Source organism: Sitophilus oryzae, unplaced genomic scaffold (assembly GCF_002938485.1).
Source record: "Sitophilus oryzae breed Bouriz unplaced genomic scaffold, Soryzae_2.0 scaffold_1620_pilon_pilon, whole genome shotgun sequence".
NCBI lineage: Eukaryota > Metazoa > Arthropoda > Insecta > Coleoptera > Curculionidae > Sitophilus > Sitophilus oryzae.
Genome location: NW_022146304.1, coordinates 6,515,272 through 6,539,909, shown reverse-complemented (window position 1 = coordinate 6,539,909; position 24,638 = coordinate 6,515,272). Strand labels below are relative to the sequence as shown.

At 31.3% G+C, this 24,638-nt stretch overlaps 2 protein-coding genes across 7 annotated transcripts in view; one reads left to right on the top strand and one right to left on the bottom strand.

Moving 5' to 3' along the window:
- The window catches only part of LOC115880220 (complexin), a 983,791-nt gene that overhangs the window by 230,678 nt on the left and 728,475 nt on the right, over positions 1-24,638 (bottom strand). The gene's annotated exons all lie outside the window — the stretch shown is intronic.
- LOC115880213 lies at positions 17,321-22,810 on the top strand. Its single transcript, XM_030897360.1, has 2 exons — positions 17,321-17,564; positions 20,892-22,810. The coding sequence occupies exon 2, from the start codon at positions 20,904-20,906 to the stop codon at positions 22,644-22,646; it is 1,743 nt and encodes a 580-aa protein (XP_030753220.1). The 5' UTR covers positions 17,321-17,564; positions 20,892-20,903; the 3' UTR covers positions 22,647-22,810.

The window sequence follows — 24,638 nt, the reverse complement described above, 5'->3', positions numbered from 1 at the left end:
ATTTCGAAGAAAACAAAAATGCTCCCTAATTCCATTATAATCTATTTTAGACAAAAAGTTTTCAGATAAAAGTTCTAAATAATCACATCATTAATGATGACAGGCTTTTTTCTAAAGCCTGTCATTTTTGACATATGACACAAACTTATGTTTTTTAAATGGAAACTTCTGTTTTTGTTTTTTAAATGAAAATGGACTTCATAGAAAGCGCCATTTTTTAAGCTTTCCAGTGATATAAGCTATAATATATTTTTTCCGAAAAATAACTGAGTTAAAGCCAATAGCTCCAGTAGTTTCCAAGATTCTCATAGAGAACATCGTAGAAAACTCACCTTGTATACGTTTTTGTTTAGAACAGTTTTTTTCTATACAAAAAGTATACTAAAAACTACATTGATATCCAGCAGTTTTTAAAATACTCGCCACAATGCCAAACTGCCGTTCATCGGCCAACCGCACAGCGTCACGATGCCTCATGAATAATTCAGGGTGGTGCGGCGCGGGACCGCGAAAAATCAAATTATTCGGAAAACATGTTCCAACTCGTTTTTTCACCCCTCTGCCATTTATTTATTTACCCTCTCCTCCCTGGAGCCGATTCACAAACGACACGTTCAGGAAAAAAATAGTTATCAAGATTCCGGGCAGACGACCAAAACACGGAAAACGAGAAAGAAATTTAAAGTTTTAGGAGTACTTATCGCCCTTATCTCGGGTTGTGTTGGTTACTTTATCGCGTTGCTATATCGCGTTGAAGATCAAACAAAACTTCAAGTTTTGTTTGATCTTCAGTTATATATTTCATAAATAATTTTAATTTATTAAATAATATTATACATTAAACTAGCGCTCTAAAGTAACAGTACTGATGAAAAAACCGAAGGCCGCTAAGTTATTAGCAAATTTTTGCAGCTAATTTCCAGAATAATTGAATAGCTAACTAAGATCGCAGCCGTTGGCTGTCGAGGCCGCCGGACTTAGTGCCTATGTATCTAATCCTATGGATATCTTTGCGGAAGAATATAGGTTCTTTTTTTTAATCGCCCGTATAATCTAGACAAGAACTAGAAGTACTTAAGGGTTATACGAGGGTATCTTTCAATCCTACTGAGTTAATGAATTCCGAGAGAAATGTTCAAAAACGTCCTGTCTGTCCATCACAGAAGTCGGTCGATATGTCGAACACCTGTAGCAAAATCTCATGTCTTCGTTTGCTATTTATTTTTATTGTTATTAGATAGAGTTTAGATATGTCGATGTTAGTTAAATATAATTTTAATTGTTATAAAATTATGCATTTCTCATTTTTAATTGCTGCTCACAGCTAGATTTTTTTGGCATTACAGCCGGCGCCACTCAAAGCCTTAAAAAGCTTATTCAAAGTGGGCGAATTTTTATAAACTCTATATCTCCAAAAAGGAATCATGCAAAATATCAAGTGTGCTATATTTTTGGAAAGGTAATTTTAAATGAATAAATAATAATCTTTTCAATGAATCAAATTTTGTTGATAATTCTTAAATTAATAATTAAAAAAAACTTAAACCAATAAAACCTATGTAAAAATTGTGTGCTTTGGAAATGTTTTCACAAACCAACAAAATTTTCCATAGCAAAAAAGTTACAGCCATATGTTAAAAATGCACATTTTCGAAAAACAACCTGTAACTCCGAAACAGTTACAGATATCGATGTGCGGTTTTCACCATCACGATTTTGATAAAAATTGAGTTCCAGACACCGATATTAGTTTTCGTCTATGTCCTATAGAAAAGGGGGTTTCCGAGGGGGTTTCCCTTTAAAAGCGTCCAATTTAACTCACCCTGTACAACGCTGGATGGAACGAAATATGCTGAGAATAACAAAGAAAGGACGGAAAAAATAGAGTGAGGGATACAACAAAAGATCCAGGTAATAAATGTCAACCACATAATAAAATCCGTCATGTCAGCCCAATTACAAAGAGATTTTATCTAAATATAGGAAGGCTACACTCTAATAATTAGAGTGTAGTTAGAGTGTATGTTCTAATTATTAGAATTGGTTGTATAAGCTGGAAATGATGAGGATGATGATGATCATATAATTAATATCAATAACTTCATTGTTGGCAACATGTTCTCGTACAATCACCTAAAACAACTAAATTTAAAAAAAATAACTGATGTTTTTCTAATCGTTCCATTTTTCGCAAACTCATCTTTGCATTATTCATAAGGCGTAACGTCGCTTAACTGTTCCATATGACACTTCGGTGGCGTAACGGCTTCCTTTTTTGCCAGCGCCCCAATTTTGACTGCTGCAGTCCGGGCCGGGAATAAAAAATGTATATCCGAAGGATATCGGCAGTTCTGCATGCGGTAAAACTGTCCTGATATCCCCCGGAAAAAATGGCTTTCGATTTCCTAAAACCGATTCCGATGATGATATATTGCAACGGAAAAAAGATATTATTTAAAAAGAAGTCATAAATTTCAAACTTATATGTTGGAATGTGTTTTTTTTTGGTGAGAAAAATTTTATATAAAAGATTTAAGAATTATGAATGTTTTCTCGACTTTTATGATCACTGTTAAAGTATATTTAAAGGTATTTGTATACCCGTAGTAACTCGTTTTAAATTCGTATTTGAATAACTATTTAAAACTTAAGTATCTAAAAATTAAGTCGCAGTTGCAAAATTGTACTACATGGCTCTTTGTGAATTCATTACATGTCAATTTGTATTATTTCTTGTTCGATAGATTTATATAGAGTGTATAAAACTGAAGAAAATATTGTGTCAGAATCTGAATTACAGTGCGATTATTACTAATCTTATTAAGACCTAATGATGGAGGGATTCCTCAAGACCGCTGAGACTGGCATAACAATTCATAGTGGGCTAAAATTTTAGGCATACCAAAAAAGTGGTTAAGAACATTCTTTGTTACAATTCTCCATTAAAGTGTAAATTTGTAAATTCCCCAAATCCAAAAAAAATCCCAAATCGTATTTTTAATCATAGCTCAGTTTTTTCAAATAGAACAAATGCGGCTCATTCGCATATTTAAAAAAGTATATATTTTTTTATTTTTTACGAATTCGAGTCCAATTGTCAATTGTTATGGCCATAAATTAAAATTTTAAATTTCAATTTAGAATGTCAATTCATGGTTATTTTTTTATTTGAAAATGTCAAAACTTGACATATAATCAGTCATTCTATTCAGAATGTCATTTTATATCAAATCAAGTAAAAAATAACTTAAATATGTCATTTAAAAGTAAAAAGTTTTAGTCATTTTCGGTGAAACAGGAAGTGGCCGAAAACAGTTGAATACGTCAATGAATCCTAATTTATGTCATATGCTAACATACCAAATTGTCGTCCGAAAAAATAAAAAGGCTATAGGAGTGACCCACTCTTGAGAAACACCCTGTATATCTTGATTCATTTTCTTTAAATTGCGTTATTATTGATTTAGGTTTTGCTCAACATATTTTTGATTTCAATACCATTTATGAAATTTTATAAATACCGCTCTCCAGTGAGGATTTTTTTTTCTTTAGGATTATCTAATCAATAATAATTTTCAGCAATTTGACCCTGAAATAAACTGACTTTATTTTGTTAAGTAAAAACTATGCGTCGGGCAAAAAAAAATTAACAGTTAAAAAACGTTTACAAATGAATGGAGATTTTGAAAATAATTTTTATTTTAAGAGAAGTTAGTGGTGTGCCACTTTTTTCTCCAAAAATATTCTATGTAAAACACTTATGGACGGCACTGATTGAAATAAATAAAATTCTTTGTACACCATAAAAGGTATTTTTATGCATAGAAGACGTGTATCAAGTTTCATAAAGATATCTGTAATAAAATCAGAGTTACTACAAAAAAAATAGAAATATTTACCACCCTGTATCTCAGAAATTAAGATGTTTAGGACCTACATTCATATGAAGTTTCTCTCTTAGAATAGCTCCAAGAATCATACTTTAAATATTAGCATGTCATTAAGAAACACATATAGTAAACAGTAGAAACACACAACCAGAAGAAAAAATAAATACCTATCCACGGATAATAAATTAAGTTTTCTACAAGTTCCCCCCAGAAGCCCTCGACTGACTGACTGGTCGCCCCAGTTCCAAATCCGATCAATCAGCTCCGGTTCGGTTGTCGAGCGATAAATCGCCCTAAATTGTGTTCCATGAGGTAAATGCCAGAAGGGGCCGTCTAGGGACTATGCCAGGTCCTGTGGCGATCGTCTGGCCAGGCAGGAGATGGATAGGTATTTGCTGTTGGCGGTTTACGTGAAGACCAGGTTGGCCTTATCCAGAGAAACGACATTAAGACAAATTTCGAAACCTTCAGGGTGGTTCGAACTGTACTCCGGAAACTTCGCCAGCATATTCGGCACATAAAAATGAGTAAAAAAGTTCGTATAAATGTATATCCTAAAATGTTTAGTTTCGGTGTAGAAGTTTTTTATTTCGAAGTTTTTTTTCTTAATAATTTCTGAAGTAACGTCAATATTAAATATTGAAATATTTTCCTTCAAATTTTGAAGGAAAATTGGTGTCTGGGAGTTTTTTGACATGAGAAATTTTATTTTGATTTCAATATGACTCCTACTTGTAGAGGGCGCCACCTAAATATTTTTTAACTGGGAAGAGTATCAACTTTCCGCCCGTACCTGTATAAAACTACCGAGTAAAAAAATATACATTTGCGACGTTTTCTCCGTAAAAAAGGTCTCTTGGTAGAAATCGCTAAGAGTAATGGTTCTCGAGATATTTGGAATCGAAATTATTAATACCTGTCGTTATTGATAAAAATTATTAACATCTCTCCAAAAAAATCCTTTATGGGTATTTCGCCACTGCACTGGAAGAAAAATCTACAAAATAAAATAGTTATTTTTTCTAAACACTTCTGCGTTAAACCTAAACGGACGCTGCTTGTCAGAAGTTATGTTTACAGTAATAAAAATTTGCCTAACAAAGAAAAAAATGCTTAACGTTTCGGAAAGTTTATCTCTTTCCGTCGTCGGAAGCAAAAAAATATACAAAGAATAAAAAAACTATTTAAAATATTTAAATTCAACTATTCGAGAACACTTTACTTTTTTTAAAACAGATACGTCTACAGATGAATCCGCCACATGTTGACTAAATAGTTATTAGACTGAAATCACAACTTTGAAATGTTTTTGCGTTCAAAACTTCAACAGAAACTGTTTTGTCACCATTTTTTCGAAGAAAAATTTATGATTAACTTAAAAAAAATAAAAAGTTCCAAAATTTATCATTTCAGTCAAATAACTATCTACTCGACATGTTTATTTTTTGCCAATAATGACATGTGCATGTAACCATCCAGTCGTTTTATACATGTATGGATGAAAAGGTATTAATCTTCAAAACAGTTAAAACACATGTATGTGGCGCCCCCTACAAATAGAATTCATACTGATATCAAAACCCAAATTTCTCATGTCAAAAAACTTCCAGACACCAATTTTCATCTAAATATTGACGTTACTTCAGAAATTATTTGGAAAAACTCGAAATAAATATACCTGTATCTCCAAAACTAAGCATTTTAGGACATACCTACTCTTATTCGAACTTTTTTACTTATTTTTATCTGCAGAATATGCTGCCGAAGTTTCCGGACTACAGTTCGGACCACCCTGTATATTTCGAATAGTCAAAATATGACTACTACTAGGCTTATAAATAGTTACTAACTTAAGTTCCATTTTTTAGGTTATAGAAAAAATGACCTGGATCTTTGAATAAGAAGACTAAGGAAGGAGCATATCAAAAATCTTAGGTACACCGCGATGGGTCTCAAATATGGCCGACTTAAATTCCGGTTTATCAGTGTCGTTCTAATTTTATTTAAAAAATGTAAAACTATGATGTAGGGTAGACGTGGGGTAGACTCAATAATTTGTTGTTTTATTTTACGTTGTGAATAAATGTTGGTAGTTATTATAATTGTTATAAAAATATATAATTCTAATAAAAATAGATAAGCTATAATAAGTATTTATTAACACAAACATCCCATACGCTACTGAAGCAGGTAAGTCAAATTAACGTATCTAAATTCTTTGACATCTAATCTTTGACAAGTAATAAATAAAAGCTAAAATGCAAGAAAAATATATAATTTAGTTAATTTAAGTGAATTTCATAAATGATTGGTTTACTACACGTATGTATATTATATAGTCACTTACTAGCGAAAAGTTGTTCCATTATTTCACTCAATTTTTGCCGAGATCTACCGCACGCTACACAACCAACTATTTTAGAGTCTTTTCGATAAATCGCGATAGTGTCACTGTTAATTTAAGTTCTGCCACAATTTCCATCTAGATTTACTACCTTTATACAACTATCAGTAGTAGAATAAATAATAAATAACATAAAATAAGCTCCGTAAAGACTGACAAATCCACAAAATTTCAAATCAAATTCAAATGTGTCAAATGAATCGTCAAACAGAACTGTCAAGGATCCCCACCCTAGAGAGCTTTTATGGTGGCTTTTCCGCCCACCATGCATGAACACATGGATAGCATTATGCTCCTTCCTTAGTCAAAGACCTGGATAAACTAAACAAGCTAATGAAAATACTTAAATATGAAATTCTAAAAGATTTTAACAAAATTCTATTAACGTAAAAACTTTAAAAAAGCAAACTTATTGAAAAATATCACCTGTTTACCTGACACCATTCGCTCGCTTAGTGAATCAAACGCGTATACACGTGTTGTCGCCACTCGAGCCCAGAAAATACCTATTTGGATCTGCGTTTACCAATTTTCCGCTGCCAAAGTACCGAAATCGCGGTCTTAAGAACGGCCCGAATCTTTCGATTCCATGTAAATCCTCCAAATCCGTCGCTTTGATAACGTTTACGCGGACGAACCGCAAGCATATTCGTTCGTAATCTGTTATATAACGTCTTATCCACCTGCCGTATATTTTTTTCGGGTGGTGCTCGAATAGGAAAGCAATAACGTATCGTTTAGAATTTATGTATTAATAATTTTAAAATGAATAGTAACAGTTAATTTTCTACCTAGCACTTTTTTAGTAGTTTTCATTTTTATAATTTAGTGTGAATAGTTCTTGATAAAAATCAAGAGGGGTGCAACCATAGACAAACAGAAAAATTAAAAGACTGCTAGAAGACATACGACGCGCAGGCAAATGTTCCTGTAGCGCATCGACGCAAGTGCCGAAATACGTCCATCTAGCTTTCTGTGTTTCGACACTAGTCCGTTAGTCTTAGCATATTCAGAAAGAACACGCTAACCTCCAGCGTTGCCAATTTGTGAGGAATTCCCCAAATTTTAGGGAATCCGGAGCAGATTGGGAATTTTGTGGGGATTATTAATAGGCGGCGAAAATAAGGGGAGTTTCAACATTTTTTGCTGATTGAAAATAGCGTAAAATTTTTAGCTTTAAAAACGGAGCGGGACGATATATCTTTCCCAACTTAAAAATTATAATCTGCTTTTTACTTGTGCTTCCCTTTGCAAATGCTTCAGTTGAAAGAAAATTTAGTGACCTGAAATTATTTAATGACTTCTATGGAAGGGATTAAAAAACAAGGAGGTAATTTACAGTTTAATCCCTCTAACATAATATATAATAAATATTGTATTTTTATTAAAAAAATTTTTTTTTTTGTTAAAATAATCATATGGGGAATTTTTGGTGAATCGGGACATTTTTCTCCCCAAATTGGCGAATTTAATTTAGATTTTTGGGTAGTTTAGAAAATTGACATTGGCAACGCCGCTAACCTCATTCTTTTGTTTGTTTGTTCAAAAACCGGCACGGCGTAATACAAGGCTTGATCATTTTTTAAGAAATTTTTGATTGTTAATTTTATTTTTGTGCAAACTAAACAGTTGTTTTTTATTAAAAAATAGCAGACAAAGGTAAGAAAGGTGATGTCCATGCAGAAGTTTTTATTTCACAGGCTATTCTTTCTAGAAATTATACCATCCAGCTCTCCTATTTAATTATTAAATGAAAGTATGAAAGAGATATCAAGGGCTATTCTGTTAAAATATCATCCAGTCTAGGCCCTGTTGTGAACCAGAAGGTCCGCTAAGTTGGATGTTGGATATATAGAATGGAAGGAAACAAGGCATAATTGTATGTCCCTTGATGTAGGAGGGTAGGTTTGTTTCTAATAGACAGTAAAACCAAAAATTCTACTGTGAATCTTCATATTCTAGGCCTGTAAAGATAAATAATTCCTGGAGCTATCTCGAGGTATAGTACTCAAGTCGGAGCGAACCAATTGATAGCACGATGAAAAGAAATAATAGCCATCATAAAACTGTAAATATGTATATAACTAGTACAATGTAGCTATTTAACTGTAAGTACAATGTAGCTAGATATTTAGTAGAATAGGGGTATTATAAATTAATACAAAATACAATAATTGGTTATTCTTTCCATTCCCATTCAATTCTTCCCATTTAATTGTTTTCCCATAAAAAAAGGAAAATTAAAATTAAGAGTGCCCTTAACCAAAAATAGTGAAATAAATGGAGATAGTCGAATTTTATATTAACATGTAAGACTGAATAAAAAGGTGTAAAAGGACTATAAATGCTGTATTTATATCCTTTAGTATCATGATAATATAAAATTTGAGTAGGTATCTCCATTTATTTCACTGTTTTGGTTAAGGGCACTCTTAGTTTTAATTGCCTTAAAAATAATAAGCCTTAAGAATAATAATTTAAATCTCCCGCTCTTTTATAGTTCGTTCCTGTAGCCAAGTAGAGGGCGCTAAAAGCGCAATCTCCCAACATTTTACCACGCGATTCACCACTCTCTAAACTATTAACTTTCTCTATGGGTGCAACCTAACCTAACAAAAATTAAGAAATATAAAGTGAATTATGCAAAGTTACACTCAGATGTAATAAAAATGCAACGGAACATTTTTTCGTCAAATTCAAAGTGTAATATTTTTTATTTTTTGCCCTATTTTCATACTTGTTGTTTTTTACCCTAACTTTAAAACACTCTGTGTAATAATTTCGTGTGTAAATTTTCCTAAAATATCATTTTACAGTTAGAACCGTAACTCCTGAGCATTTTATTTTTTGATTCATGTCAACACATTCTTTGGTTAATTTTTAAGAGCAAAATGAAGTTGCCACCATCAATTTACAATTTTTTCAATTATCATTACTTTTTGATATAATCTTTTAATATGACAAGGTGGCTTTGCGCTTTCTACCACTACCCGCTTTATGCTTATTTCAGCCGGTTTGTATAAAACATTCCACTGCCCTTTTGATTAGCATGATGTGATGTATTACCCTAGCGACATATTCATAATTTCGCCCATCTTCAACAAGAGCAAAGGTCTTTGCACTAAGAAAATGTAATTGTCAATATGACATTGTACAAAAAGTAATGATAATTGAAAAATTGTTAGTGGCAAGTTCATTTCGCTCATAAAAATTAACCAGGGGATGTGTTGACCTGAGCCAAGAAATAAAATGCTCGGAAGACCGAAAAATAATATTTTAGGAGAATTTGTTCACGAAATTATTGCTCAGGGTGTTTTAAATATAAGGTAAAAAACAACTCTATTATTAATCCTGTACTAATCTAAATTAAAAACTGAGTTTGTAAATTAAAGTAAATATATTTATACACAGTTTGCTAAAAAATCATGAAAATAGGACTAAAAATAAAAAAAACACCATAATACGCGGGGTAACAGCCTATAATATGAAAAACGGCGTCCAGTGGGCTTCAAAATGACCATCGATGATATTCCCTATATAATTTTACATACAAAATAAGATCTTCTTTTCCAAGCCTTCTCTGAAGTCGTTTTTTTTTCGATCGTCTGGTATTTAAAAAAACAGTATTTTTAAAATTATTAAAATTATGTAATTTGTGTTAAACAAAAATTACAAAAAAGAGAATTAAACTAGTAGTGGGAACTATCGAATGAATACTATCGAAACATTCGATAGTTGCAATTCATTCGAATAATTCGATAGTTAGTAAGAAAACATTCGTTGAAAACTATTCGAATAAAAATTATCGAATAGATCCGTCATCTGCCTTGAAATATTGTATTCTAGAAATTCGGCAGCAAAAACCATTCATTTATAAAATTCATTCATTTATAAAATTCATTTATTCGTCAGGATCGATTATAATAAAATATTAACTGAATTTTAGTTGTCGCCCGGCGACGTAGGTTTCTTTCCGAGAAACCCGACAGCGGTCGGTGGCAATGCTATGAAAGAAGCCGGCATCTTTGATTTTTTGCGGAGTCAGATATAGATAAGGACACATTATTTTTTTTATTGAGGTGCTAGTATTTACGTATATACACAGAAAATACATTATGAAGGGCGCTGTTGCCGTATTTTGGTATTAGTTGATATTAGCAAAGAATATTATTGTTTGGCTTTAGTTAGTTAGAGTTAGTATGTCTATATATTCTGCATTTTTTTATTAATATTCTGTTGTTACACTGCAATAATACCTGTTATTTTGGATGTAGGAAAATTATTTTTAATGTTTTTAAGCAAAGACAGGTTTAATAAATAATAATTACAGTAATAATTTGTTATACCTATTAACAACAAAATTTAAAATCATTTAATATAAATATTTTTTTTAAGTAGTAGCAAAATATAAACAACAAATTAGATGTCAAAATTATTTATATTAGACCTTATTTAAAAATAATATAGTCTCTAATTTTTTTGTGTGTGGCAACGTTGGTTTATTAAATAATAATAATTACAGAACTAATTTGTTATATTAACAACAAATTTTAAAATCATGAAATATAAATATTTATTAATTTTCTAAGTATGCAGTGTAATGGAAGGAAAATATAAAGAAAAAATTAGAAATCAAAATTATTTATATTAGGTGCTTTATATTACTATTTAAAAATTATATTTACTTTTACTGGCATTTACTTTAAAAAATAAATGAAATATTTCTTCGCAAAAAACTACATGTAAGAGAATTAGCATAAACAAAATACTAACATCGTTAACTTTTTTTTAAATTGGCACGTGTAAAACACTTTCATTTTAATTTTCTCACCCCATAGTTTGAGTTCGATAACCATTTACTTAACCACATTACTTAAATATGATTATTAAGTTCAACTAATTCATATTATTAAAACATCTAAAATACAAATATGTATTTTTAAAATTAATTGTAAGTTCATCTCATCTCTCTTAAAAATTGCTACTTCTCAAAATTTTCCATTAAAAAATAGACCATATACCATATAAAATTAAATAATTGAAAGATCGGACTAAGGAAAACCACACAAATTTTCGGAAAAATTTTGACCACCTGCACATGCACACAATCGTCAATAAATAAAATTAAAAAATAACTACTATTTTAGTATTTTAACTATTTTAATAAAGGCAAAAATAGGACAGTATTTATACGGCGAAGTTATAAAAATTTGGAAGAACTAATAATGCACTGACGCATACACAAATCAAACGAATACTAAATTTCATTTATCAAAAGCATTCGATAGTCGTGGCTCAACGATAACCATTTAGTCGCACTTCGAGGTTGTCACATATGCTTTAGTATACAAATGAATGAATGATTTTATTCGAATAAAACCATTCGATAGTTGAAATCATTCATTCATTAACCATTCGATAGTCTAATTCATTCGATAGTTCCCATCGCTAAATTAAACACTAAAAATAAAACAAACGATATTACAAAAAATAATAGGTATATAACACATTATCAACTACATAATAAGATAATGATAATACATTTTAGGTCAGTACATCAAATGCATTAGTCGGAACCACGTAGCCTCAACTCAATTTACCAGCTAGAGTGCCAGGTAAACTATAATGTCGTAGAGTAAGCTAGAGCTTAAAAGGTATTATTTCCATTTTAAATATCTTGAGAACGGTTGCTAGTAGTGATTTTTACCAAGAGACATTTTTTACATAAAAAATCACAAAAATATATATTTTTTCACTCAGTAGTTTTATACAGGTACAGACGAAAAGTTATTACTCTTCAAAACAGTTAAAACACATGTAGGTGGCGCCCCACTATAAACAGGGGTCATATAGACATTAAAATCAAATTCCTCATGTCAAAAAAATCCCGGACACCAATTTTAATCCAAATATTGAAATTACTTCAGAAATTATTTGGAAAAAATCGACATAAAAATGAAACTTCTACACGCCGTATCTCCGAAACTAAGCATTTTAGGACATACATTTATACGAACTTTTTAACTTATTTTTGTCTGCAGAATATGCTGCCAAAGTTTCCAGAATACACTTCGGACCACCCTGTATATTAGATACAAGATTTTAAAAAAATACACAACTTTGGTATAACAATTTTGGTTGCGAATCCTGTAGTAATACTCTGCAGTGATAAATAATTTTAAAATTGGACTAATAAATACACTCCAAAATATTCATTGCAATACAAAGTGGTTATTTTCTTGGAGTCCATGTAGTATAAAAGTGGAAGTCCTCTGTGTTCCTACAAAAAGAACCAGTTCCTACCAAACACTCAAACATTGATTGGATTTTCGTCAAAAACTTCTTTCCACACAACAGACAGCTTAGAGCTACAAAATTAAAATACACGGTCTCGCTCTTCATCGCTTTTCAACTTTAAAGCCTCTTTCTCCGGCAACAACACAACTAAAAATTGGAGTCTGGCTCTGCCGCATCGCTCCGACCTTTGAGCTTCCGATTTTCCTGATTTTCATAAGAAAAACTAATAAATAACGTTCCGGGCGACCGGAGCTCATTTCCCGCTCGCCGGAATTTAGATAGGCTACGTGCCAAATAAAAGGGCTGCTCTATACAGGGTGTATAGAGCAGATTGTAAGTTTTGGGTTCGTTGAAGGACTATTAGAGCTACAATTTAAAAATATTTTTACAAGACACATAGTGCCCAAATAAGTGAAAAATATTATAGTTGTATTTTTTTTTAAATGGAACACCCTGTATATTATTCTATTTTTAGATTCTATGATTGAAATAAAGGTAAATTTGATTAAGTATATCCGACTTACTGTTTTTGAAATATTTTCAATTTTATGAAATTGCAGTAAAAATTTTAAGGCTTCATTTCTCCAAGGGTATCAAAGTTTTTAATACTAAATATTTACTGAAGTCTATTTATTGATCAGTTATTGTGTTGCAATAATAAACAAAATACTATCTTATACAGAGTGTCAAAAAATTTATATTAAATAATTACTAGATTTAAAGGCAATAAATTGAAGAGCTATTTTTTATCTATCTCTTCAAGTTTTCGTAGAAAAAGCATTCTCTTATAACATAAACCTCATTTATCACTATGCCCATGGAATAGTGACATTTTACATTATTTTTAAAGATATAACAAATTTAAAAAAACTGTTTAAATATTTTTTCCCATCCAGTATTCCAGTGATTCCAGTATTGAAATTACATTAATTGACTGTTTACGTTGATTAATAATAATTGCTTCAAATACTAAAAAACCGAATTTTGTATGTGTATTAGACAATGTGGTAAAAAGTAACACCTTATAAATTTTATTTCATTCTTCGACGAATGCTTATTTATAACTACAGAGACGTTCATTTTCATAATTTATTATTATATTTATTTCTTAGTCAAATCTACATTTATTTAGAATCATTTATTATTTAAAACAATTAAGTATGTAATTAACTAATTTTTGGGCAGAAATAATGGTGGTATACTTAATTTGTATACTCTTTTACAAAGATTTAAATAGGTTTTCTTTTTGTAAACAAATGATCTTGCAATATTATTATTTTTAGCACCTGTATATTTTGTACCTGTACATATGTTGCTTTAAAAAATCTAAAATGTCAATATTCCATGAGTATAGTGATAAATGGGGTATAAATTATAAGAAAATGCTTGTTCTACGAAAACTAGTAGAGATAGGTGAAAAATGGTATAATACAATTTGATAGACAATTAAATTATGCATCTGATATACGTACAATATACAGGGTATTCCATTTAAAATTTAAATTAAACAAGTTATTGCCGTTTAAAGCTAGTAATTATTTAATATAAATTTTTGGACACTCTGTATAAGGTATTACATTATTTATTAATGCAACACAATATCTGATCAATAAATAATTTTCAGTAAATATTTAATATTAAAAACTTTGATACCCATGGAGAAATGAAGCTTAAATTTTTTACTGCAATTTCACAAAATTGAAAATATTTCAAAAACGGTAAGGTTTAAGTGTGATAAACCTAATCAAATTTACCTTTATTTCAATCGTAGAATCTAAAATATTAAAATAGAATAATATATAGGGTGTTCCATTTAATAAAAATACAACTATAATATTTTTTATTTAGTTGGTTTTAGCTACAATACTCCGTGTCGTATGTGGTGAACCCTGTATCAGTTATTATTTACACAAACAAAACTCGCCTCCTTAACAGCACTTAAGAAAATAAAGGGCCATTACTACCGCTTTCCCTTTCATAATATTCTAATAAAGCTGCGATGAGTTTTTTACGGCTATTAAGCTATCTTGTACACTTCGCACTAAAAAAGGTTTCAAAAAGAACAATGTTCGACTGCAAGGTCAGCTAGTAAACATTTTCAAGCTTAAAGTACCACAACACAATTCATTTAAATCAAAAACTCGTAATACAAAACTAAAAAATAACACCATGCTAAAAACAATATTATTTACCATAATACGAACGAACTTTTTCAGCTTATTATTCTGTTAGATTTTTCTCGCTGACTCTAACTGGAAAGAAACATGGTAATTATTTCCAGTTTGGGCCATTCATCAATCAGCTGAGCGCACTTTTTTCCTCCTTTCTCTTCAGCATTCATAACGGCGAATTTTTTGCACGACTCCGTGATAAATTAAGATAAAATGTTAAGTGATAATGTCCTTAGGGGAAAACAAGTATATTAGTCCAGCTCCGGGGTAATGAATTATATATTATGACGTCGTATTTTTGAAAAGAAAGTTTAGTTTTTTGTCGGGTTTGGACAGGAACAAAAAAATATTCTCGAAGCACGAAAAATGTTAAAAAGCTGACTACGTATTCGTTTTTTTTTATTTTCTAACTTTAATTTAATCAAGTTATTCAGAAGTCTGCTTTGTTGTAATTCCAATTTAGGTAGCTTTTATTGTAATTTAAAAATTGTTCTTTTTTTCTAGAAAATGTTAAATATGTCAAAAACTTTACATTTTCGTCATATACTTCTCTTATAAAACTCACCTTTATTTTTCTTCCAGAATCCGAAAATCAATTAATATATAGGGTGTTCCATTACAAAAAACACAACTTTGATATGTAACTTTTTTTGGGGACACCCTGTAGAACTCTCTATATTTTTAAAAAGTGCTCTGAATTAACCTACATATGCTCAGAAAATTTCATTTCAATACAAACTATCGTTCTCCTTGGAGCCTCCGCAGCGTATGAGAGGCGCCACCCTGTATATGCTTTTTTGACAAACTGTGTATACTAAAAATTTAACGAATCATCAAACTGCATCGATCCACGCTCAAAAAATCTTTCAAGTCGGAATAAGTGAAAAAAGCTCAATTTTGGCCGGGAAAATATATGAATTATATACTTCTACTCGTATTAATGAAAGTTAATAAAAAATAATAAAGTTAATAAAAAATCCGATGAATAAAACATAATTTGGTAAATAATTTAATTTCTTAGAAAATGTTCTTCCATATTGAGTATTTTCCAATTTTCCGCTAAGGGATTACAGCGCAGATTACGGTAAATAATTCAAAAGAAAAAAAATCCAATCAAGACCTTCACAACAAGCGAGGACTACGACGGTCAATTTAAATACAGACTGCCGCGCCGCGCCGGCGACGCTCCTGCTGTAGACGTTGCCAAATGTATAAAATTATTGATATATCTAAGAATTTTCACAATAGATATTTTTTTGTAGATCCTATAAATTAGCACGATATAAAAAAAGTACTATAAGTATATATAGTGGCTAAATTTGAATTTAATCTAACTGTAAAAGTACAGGGTGTCCTAAATTCGAACCTTATGTTTGGAATCTGGAAAGCTAGAAGAGATACGAAGTTCGTTAAAAATGCGCAATTCGATGCTGATCAAACTGCCACCTTAAGGTAGGGTTGCCAACCGTCCTCCATTCCAGAGGACAGTCCTCTTTTTGATCTCACTGTCCTCTTTTCTCTCGCGTATTGAAAAGGTCCTCTTTTATATACCAAACTCAAAATTTAAAAAATGTTTGTGTATCGCCACAATGCTGTAAAAAATTGTTAATCTGTGTTTTTCGCTACTCCCACTCGTTTGTGCAGAAAAGAGGTTTAAGAAATATTTATGTAAAAGAAATATTTGTGGAAGCGATAAACATGTTTAACTATTTTATGTTTACTTATTGTTGGCTCATGTTTAAAAAAAGTTTGTTGAAAATAGTTTGTTTTATTTTAACAAGTTTTGAATATAAATATTGTTAAGAAAGTAAGAAAGACCATCAATCGCATACCATTGGCATAACTTTTTGGTAAATTCTAGACATTTGGGCGAGGTTTCAAAAAATGTTTCACATGTGCCTCTTTTTTACCCTCTCGTCCTCTATTTTTTATTTTGAAAGTTGACAACCCTACCTTAAGGGTTTAAATATTCCGAATAATTTCGAATATTTGTTGGGTAATAATGAATATGTATTCGCGATTTTATTTTTATTTTTATATGACTATTTCAAATTAACAAATTATAAAAATGCATGCCAATTCAGATAATTACAATAAGAACTATTCTTTCTATATTTTTTAAGTTTTAACATCCTGTATCTTTTGATTTTTAAATGGTATATCCTCTGTATTTTTTTACTTTATTTGATAGAAAATGACATTCTGAATAGAATGACATGTTATATTATCACTTTTGAGACGCACTCGGTATATTATTGAAAGTTATTGATATCTTATCAAAATTAAAAAACACTTCAGTATTTTTAAAAATATTTCCAAAATCTGCTAAACCCAATGCATTTTTTACTGTACCTAAATTATTGTAAAAAGTTAAACTAACTTCTTAAAAAATCTTATTTACAATTTCAAAATCATTACTTTTCTAACTGATATATTTTTTTAATAAGAAAATAACTAAATAATAAAATTATACTAAAATAAAAATTAAAAGTGAGAGCCTAAAAACAGACATTATTTTAATTGAAAATGTAAGTCCGGCAACGTTGGATGACAGCTGTTCGACGTCGTCGAGTTCGTGGCCGGTTTGCTGCTTCAATCGATACAACAAAAATAGGTTTATTTTTCGTATTTTCTCGTGAAATTGTTACATTTTCTGTTCGAAAACATTCTTTGATTGGTAGAGACTATTTTCTGTGCAAGGTAATCATTACTACGATTGAAAATCGGAAAAAACTATATTGTTTTGATTGAAATAGAATTATAACCTCAATGTGCCCGGTGGTGTTATAAACAGAGAGACAGGTATGTATTATTTTATTTTTGTATTTATTTTTCAAAAGCTTAAATTTGAATTTCTAGAAACACTTTAAAATGGGACTAAGTATAACGTTTGTAATAAGTTATTATTAACCAATATACGATTTAAAGTATGGATTGAGATATTTATTTTTGTTTAAATAAAAATATACTTTAAAATAATCAAAATGTCTGGTGGAAACTACTTATAAGCGATATTAATAATATATTTTAACTTATTATTTAAATGTATAACATCAAACAAGTATAAACAACTTGCCTTGATTATACAGGGTGGTCCGAACTGTATTGCGGAAACTTCGACAGTATATTCTGCATATAAAAATTAGTAAAAAGTTCGTATAAATGTATGTCCTAAAATGCTTAGTTTTGGAGATACAAGGGTGTAGAAGTTTCATTTTTATTTCGATTTATTCCAAATAATTTCTGAAATAACGTCAATATTTGGATGAAAATTGGTGTCTGGGAATTTTTTGAAATGAGAAATTTGATTTTGATGTCAATGAGACTCCTACTTGTAGAGAGCGCCACCTACATATTTTTAACTGGTTTGAAGAGTAATAACTTCGAAAGATATTTGCTATGTGAAAAATAAAGTTTTTAAATAACCTTTAATAAGTTTCCCTACAAATTTACCTTTATACAGGGTGAAGCAAACTTAAAATATATACCTTAATTATGTAATATCGTGCATATCACTATAATGAATTACATTAATGAATTATAATATAATAAATTCTATTTTTTTCTTGCTAAGTGTAGAAAAAATATGTGGATATAAAAAAGTTTCTAAATATATTGTTCTCCGCTAGATTTTTTTTCAAAATTGGTCGAGGGGTAAAAAATATAGTTAAATATTGCAAGCGAAGTAGCTACCCCTAGTTGAATACTCTGTCTATAACATACCCCCATTGCATTCACACACCAAAAGTAAACATTATAGTGTGAACCATTTTTGAAGGAGTAGATAATATTGTTATTTTTGTTCAATCTATACAAGCAAATAACTTTATAGGAAAACGCCAAATCCAAAAAATACACGAAAAAAACTTTTTCCCAGAAATCTGAAATATAATTTTGAACTAATTTCGATGAAAAGTCTAGTTAAAGTGTTTCGATGTTTTAATAGTCCAGTGATATTCGCATTAAAATGATAGAACACATAAAACGGCTTTATTGGCCATCAGGACAAGTACTAAAATAGACTAATCAACAGTATCTGTTAACTTTTCGCAATAAACAACGTTTGCTAGTGTTATCTCGTAAAGTATGATGTGAATTGCAATAAGTAGCATTTTTTGTCGATGTTATATACGACATTTGAACCTAAGTGTGGGTTTACATCCATTCGTCATTGAATGAATCCATTTTATGGAATTTTATTGGTTTATTTCAAAAACTACAGCTCATACGACGGACGATGCATTTAAAAATACATTTAAACCCACACTAACCGTGTATCTATATCTATAATAGATTAGTAATTCTAGTCTGATTAAAATGTATCTATTTACTATCTAAAATAAAATTAATAGGATATACACTCAGATGCAAAAAAGTTAGCGGGTTGCCCAACTAACTAACTAAACTGTGGGTTGCCCAATAATTTCATTCTTTTTTTTTATTATAGTCCCCACGATAACATCTTTTGTTTATTGTTTTCTCTGGGCCAAGGTGATAGCGGCGAGGTATGTTGAAGTACCTCCGCAGCGGGTTTTTGGTAATAACGCTTGCGAATTGTGAGCTACTGCTTAACCAGGTTGCAAATGGTGCCTAGTGCCTCGTTTGCTTCCCCTTTTTCTTTTTTCAGGATCACTAGTTCATCGTTGCTGATTCCTCCCGTACTGATGAAGCCGGAAGGCAGAAACACTAAGTGTCTACGGGTAGTCGTATTTTAGCCATGTTTCATGGCTAATCTTACTGTGGGTTGCCCAATAATTTCATTCTTCTTTTTTATTATAGTCCCCACGATAACATATTTTGTTTATAAATATATATCAACTTTAATTCGTAAACTTAATATATTATAAACTTTAGTATTTGACGTATTATACAGGGTTAATCGAAGAGTTGTTTTTTACTCTATCTTTAAAACACCCTGTGCAATAATATCGTGAGCAAATTTTCCTAAAACATTATCTTTCGGTCAGAACCGTGTCTCCTGAATATTTTGTTTTTTGACTTATGTCAACGCATGCCTTGGTTAATTTTTAAGAGCAAAATGAACTTGCCATAAACATTTTGTATTTTTTTTTTCAATTATCGTTACTTTTTAATGTTATTCTTCATAATGACGAGGTGGCTTTGGTGATTATTGTTGTGTACGATTGAATATGGTTCTTATGGTCATTTTTATGTCAGAATAGAACATATAAATATATTAATTAGAGAAAATAATATTCGAACATTAATTATTTATTGGATAATATTTATTAGCATATTAATTATTTAAAGAAAAAAAATCAAAGGTAAATTGCCTAATAAATGTTTAAAGTGATTAAGCTACCTAACATAAATATACATTTCAAACGATTTTAAATAACACATATCTTGTTTTTTTTTGAAAATATGGAACACACTTCAGAGGTTTTCATACTTTTAGTGTTGTGGAGTTCTTTTAAGGATAATATTTTTCCTATTGCGGATTGCTTCACATATTAGAAAATATCTATACCTATGTGGCGGATTCATCTCTCCAAAACATCCTATATGGGCATACAAATTTGCCTAACCAACAAAAAAATGCAGTGGCGAAATACCCATATAGGATTTTTTGGAGTGTTCACATATTAGGTAACTTTTATTAGTCATGTCTGTTTATCCTTTAATTTATCCACTAACTTTATCAAACTACAAAAACAAACTTCTTTCTCAAAAAGAACACAAATCTAAAATATCGTCGGAAATCCAAATCAATCATTCATATCTTGAAAAATTTTAATGGTCTATATTTTTAGTAATTGTTGTCAACGCAGTGAAAAAACGCTCCAAGTTCCCGTCTAATATCGTTCTGCGTATGCTCAGTAGCGTATTCAGAGAGATAATATTGTTCTAGAAAGAAATAAAAAGAAAAATGCATGTGAAAGTCCCGTAAACAAAGTCCTGTGTAATATATATATGGCATAGCTTTATCCACGAAGTTTATAAGATCTCAGAATATATCTTACACTTTCCTAATTTTGTAATTTAAGTGCCGTTCTTGTAACAACATAATGAAATTTAAATAACAATCACATATAACCCTATCCCATCAAAGATTCTCTCCTTAAATTCAATTACACGATTAACCAATCGGCCCTTTCTTTGTTCCAGACTTTCCACGTCATGATCGACCGCCTGAAATCCACCGATACCTCCTGCCGCCACTACTACGGTCCGCTGGTTAGCCGACACGTCAAAACCATTCTGGAATCCGGCCTGCTCCTCGACGAAGACTACGAAGTGCTTTTAAAGAGCAGCGTATTTAAAATCTATCCAATTAAACCGTCCGGAGTTCCATTAGGGTTAATTGGGGGCGCCCTGCTCGCCCTAGGCTCCCTGCTAATGGCCAAACGGTGGAAATCGCCCCTAGTGATGGCACCGGCCGCAGCCCTGACGCTGGCGTTAGTGTGCTCGGAGCGGAGGTCCCGATTGAAAATTGGGAGGCGACAAGAAGGTGTGGGGAGATTGATAAAAGGATTAACCAAGGTGCGAAAGCTGCACGGCTCCATAATTCGATATATGGGGCTCAGGAAGGAGTTAATCTCGAAGAACGAAGGCGACAGTTTGTTAATCTACGAGAAAAACATCGAGGACTACATTAAAACCTTCATCAAAAGAAACAGTGAATTATTTGAGTTGATGTTACAAGAATTAGAAGCTCTAAGTACAATAAATGACGACCTACGTCTTGATTATAAATCTCTGAACGAAATTAACATTAACACAGTCCTAGAAATAAAAAATTACACTATTTCAGACTGTCTAGCTGTTACAAAATCAATACACGACTTACACACGTTCCTATCTTCGAAATATCTAAATTACCTCGGTCTTTCATTACACCACCATCTCCAAGAACCTAACTGCAAATCATTAGAAGATCTCATCGATAAAACCATACCAAACCTTAATAACGTTATCGAAAACCTTCACGAAGCTTGTCGAAAACAATTCAACGATCTCCGGTACTCAGCATCAAAGAAGGCAGAAATAGAAACGAAAAATAAAGGTATTTTTCGTAGACATGTCACTGGTACGCTTCATCATACTCTAACGGAAACTGTGAACAACTTATCTGTGATAATGGAAAGGTCACGAGCTGTTCTGGAAAAAATCGAGACCGAGGAAGATCCTAAAAGAATGGAGATTTCTTTAAAGGGTTTACGAGATCATGCTTTGGCTACTTACGAATCTCTAGATGTGCTTTGTAGACTGTACGGTATACTTTCAGATAGTAATAAAAATCAAACAACCGTACAAAATATACCAAGTAAAAGTATAGATAGAAAATCTAGTGTTAAAACTGAGGAGGTTCATTTTGACGAAGAGGTTGAACCTATTGAAGAAAACTTTGAATTATATATACCACAAGACGAGCAAAGACGTGTTGAGGAACAACGATCTTATAAAGATGATAGTGGAGTGTATTTAAGTTTAATGTTAAAGGAGTTAAGACAGTCGTTGAAAAAGCATGAGCGGTTTATTGCTGCAAGAAGTAAAAGAGGAATGGAGGATGAAGATGATGATAAAAATACGGAAGAGCCTGTTAAAGAAAAGTCACCACCTAAGTTTAATCTGGATGTTTTTAATGTTAAAGAACCTACAAAGATTTCTGAGGAATCTGTATTAGAAAGTAAAACTACTGTTTCTCCAGTTACAACACCTTGTTCGATAGCTAGTGTTCCAAAATTACCTCCTCCTCCTCCACCACCTCCTCCTAGTTTTAATTTGAGTGACCTACAGGAAGCTCATTATTTAGGTAATAAACGGACTTTTTTCGAAAATATTAAAGCTTTATCTGAACAAGTTCAAGGTGAAGAAGAAGTTTTTGGAAATTGTGATGACTCTGATCAAAGTGACGAATAAACTTTGTGCTATATGTGTTTACATAATTCTGATTTATTGACGGTGTATTGTGGTTATTTTAAATGTAAAATAATAACAAAATTGTTACTTTTAAATTATTTTCTAGATGGATTAAAAATCCATTGACATTTGATTGAAAATGACAATAAACATATTTTTATTTAGTGTGTTGTTTTATTTTCGAAAATTTTAATATCATGAATATGTTAAATCTGAGAAATTCAATTTGAAAAATGGTGAATATCGTTACCTGTACTTCGCTGCTAGCCAAAATGTGTTGTCTACTCTTACCTGAAAAAAAAAACAATTTTATTTAAAACGGATACAATGGTTTAAACTTTTTTTCAACTTTTCAAAAAGACTGTAGTTCAGAAATGAGAAAGGCTATGAATAGTTTGTTTACAGCAACTCCCGTTTGACAAAAAAGTGGGACCAGGTTTGTGCAAACCACATCCTTCTCGCTTCATTAATAACAAATATATCGTATACCAATATTATCGAGAACTCAAACAACTCACACTAAAAAGTTGGCACAAATTTATACTTTTTTTCCATAGCAACTGTTAAAATTGCCTTATATCTATGAAAAATAGTAGATAAAATAGTACTTTAACCGCAAGGGTAGATTAAATGATACTTTAACAGCGAGGATAGGTTTAAAACTTTATTTCTTCTCGCACGTTTTTTAACTGCTTCCATTTTTGAAAATTTTTGTATTCCTTTTCCTAAGTTATTCGGGATTTAAATGGAAGTAGTTTGGATATGGCGTTTGTCGCCTCAGCCTGAATATCTGTTGGTAATTTACTTATTTATTTTTGAGCTATTTCTGGCTCCAATTCAATCAGCAATCGACACGAAAGAGAATTAAAAAATATTGACTCAAAACTGACAACTAAAGAGACAGCTTTATTTATTTGTCAAATTACATAGACACCAACGTCAACCCAGCACAATATTTTTGCTACTCGTAATAAATTCCTTGAAATAATTTCTGAATATTTTTTAAAACGTAACTCGTTATGGAGAATAATAAATCAGACGATAAAATACTATTTTATCGTCTTGTATAAAAATTAACTAATATTCAAACACTACAGTTGTTAAAACAGGAAATGCTTGACAGCTTAATGTCCAATGTAATTCATGTAAAAATTTCAATTATAACCAACTTTAGTTCACACTCCCATTTTACACTTCTATTATACTATAACGGCTGACAAAAAAAATTGATACAGGATATTGAAATCGACAGCTGCTGTTCTTCAAAGTCCTATTCCGTGTATGCCCGACGTTTTTGCCTTGTTCCTCTCGCCATCATCATCAATCATTCGAAATCCTTTAAGTGGGTTTCCAAATCGACCCCCTCCCCCTCTCACTGCTCTTCACATCCGTTTTTCTAGAGCGCGAATATGGCATTCTCGTTTCTGACAGCCTCGGAGGATATTTTTTTACTATGAAAACGCTACCTGTATGAGATTAAAACGTCAATAATGCTTGGGGAATTGGTGCAAAATAATTCATTTTCTGTTGTTTGCGTATAGAGAGATCGATGTTTGTATACAATTTAAATATTAAATAAATAAATCGAATAAGGGAGGGAATGTAGGCTATTTATTTATATCAACGGAATTATAAGGATGTTAATTGCCGAGGGTAAAGTTTCTGTCGGGCAATAATTGCTCGAGGTTATTAACACTTTATAATTCCCGTGGTACACAGATAATTTCGATTTTTTACTGAATTTAGTATACCGTGTGGTGCATCGGAAATAACGGGATATAGGATAAGCCGCTGAAACTGCGCTATCCACGTTAGTGCCCGAGAAGTTGAAAAACTTATACGAGACCACCTACAAAACTTTGAAACATGGGTCAAAGAAAGACATGTTGAGATTTTCACAGAAAAGGTATTGCTAGCATATTTCCTGAAGTTATCCACTACCTTAAAACCGTCAACTCTGTGGAGTAAATATTCGATGCTCCGCACTATGAT

Excerpts from the sequence above, each read along its gene's own strand:
- LOC115880213 (XM_030897360.1), top strand. The coding sequence starts at position 20,904 with ATGATCGACCGCCTGAAATCCACCGATACCTCCTGCCGCCACTACTAC.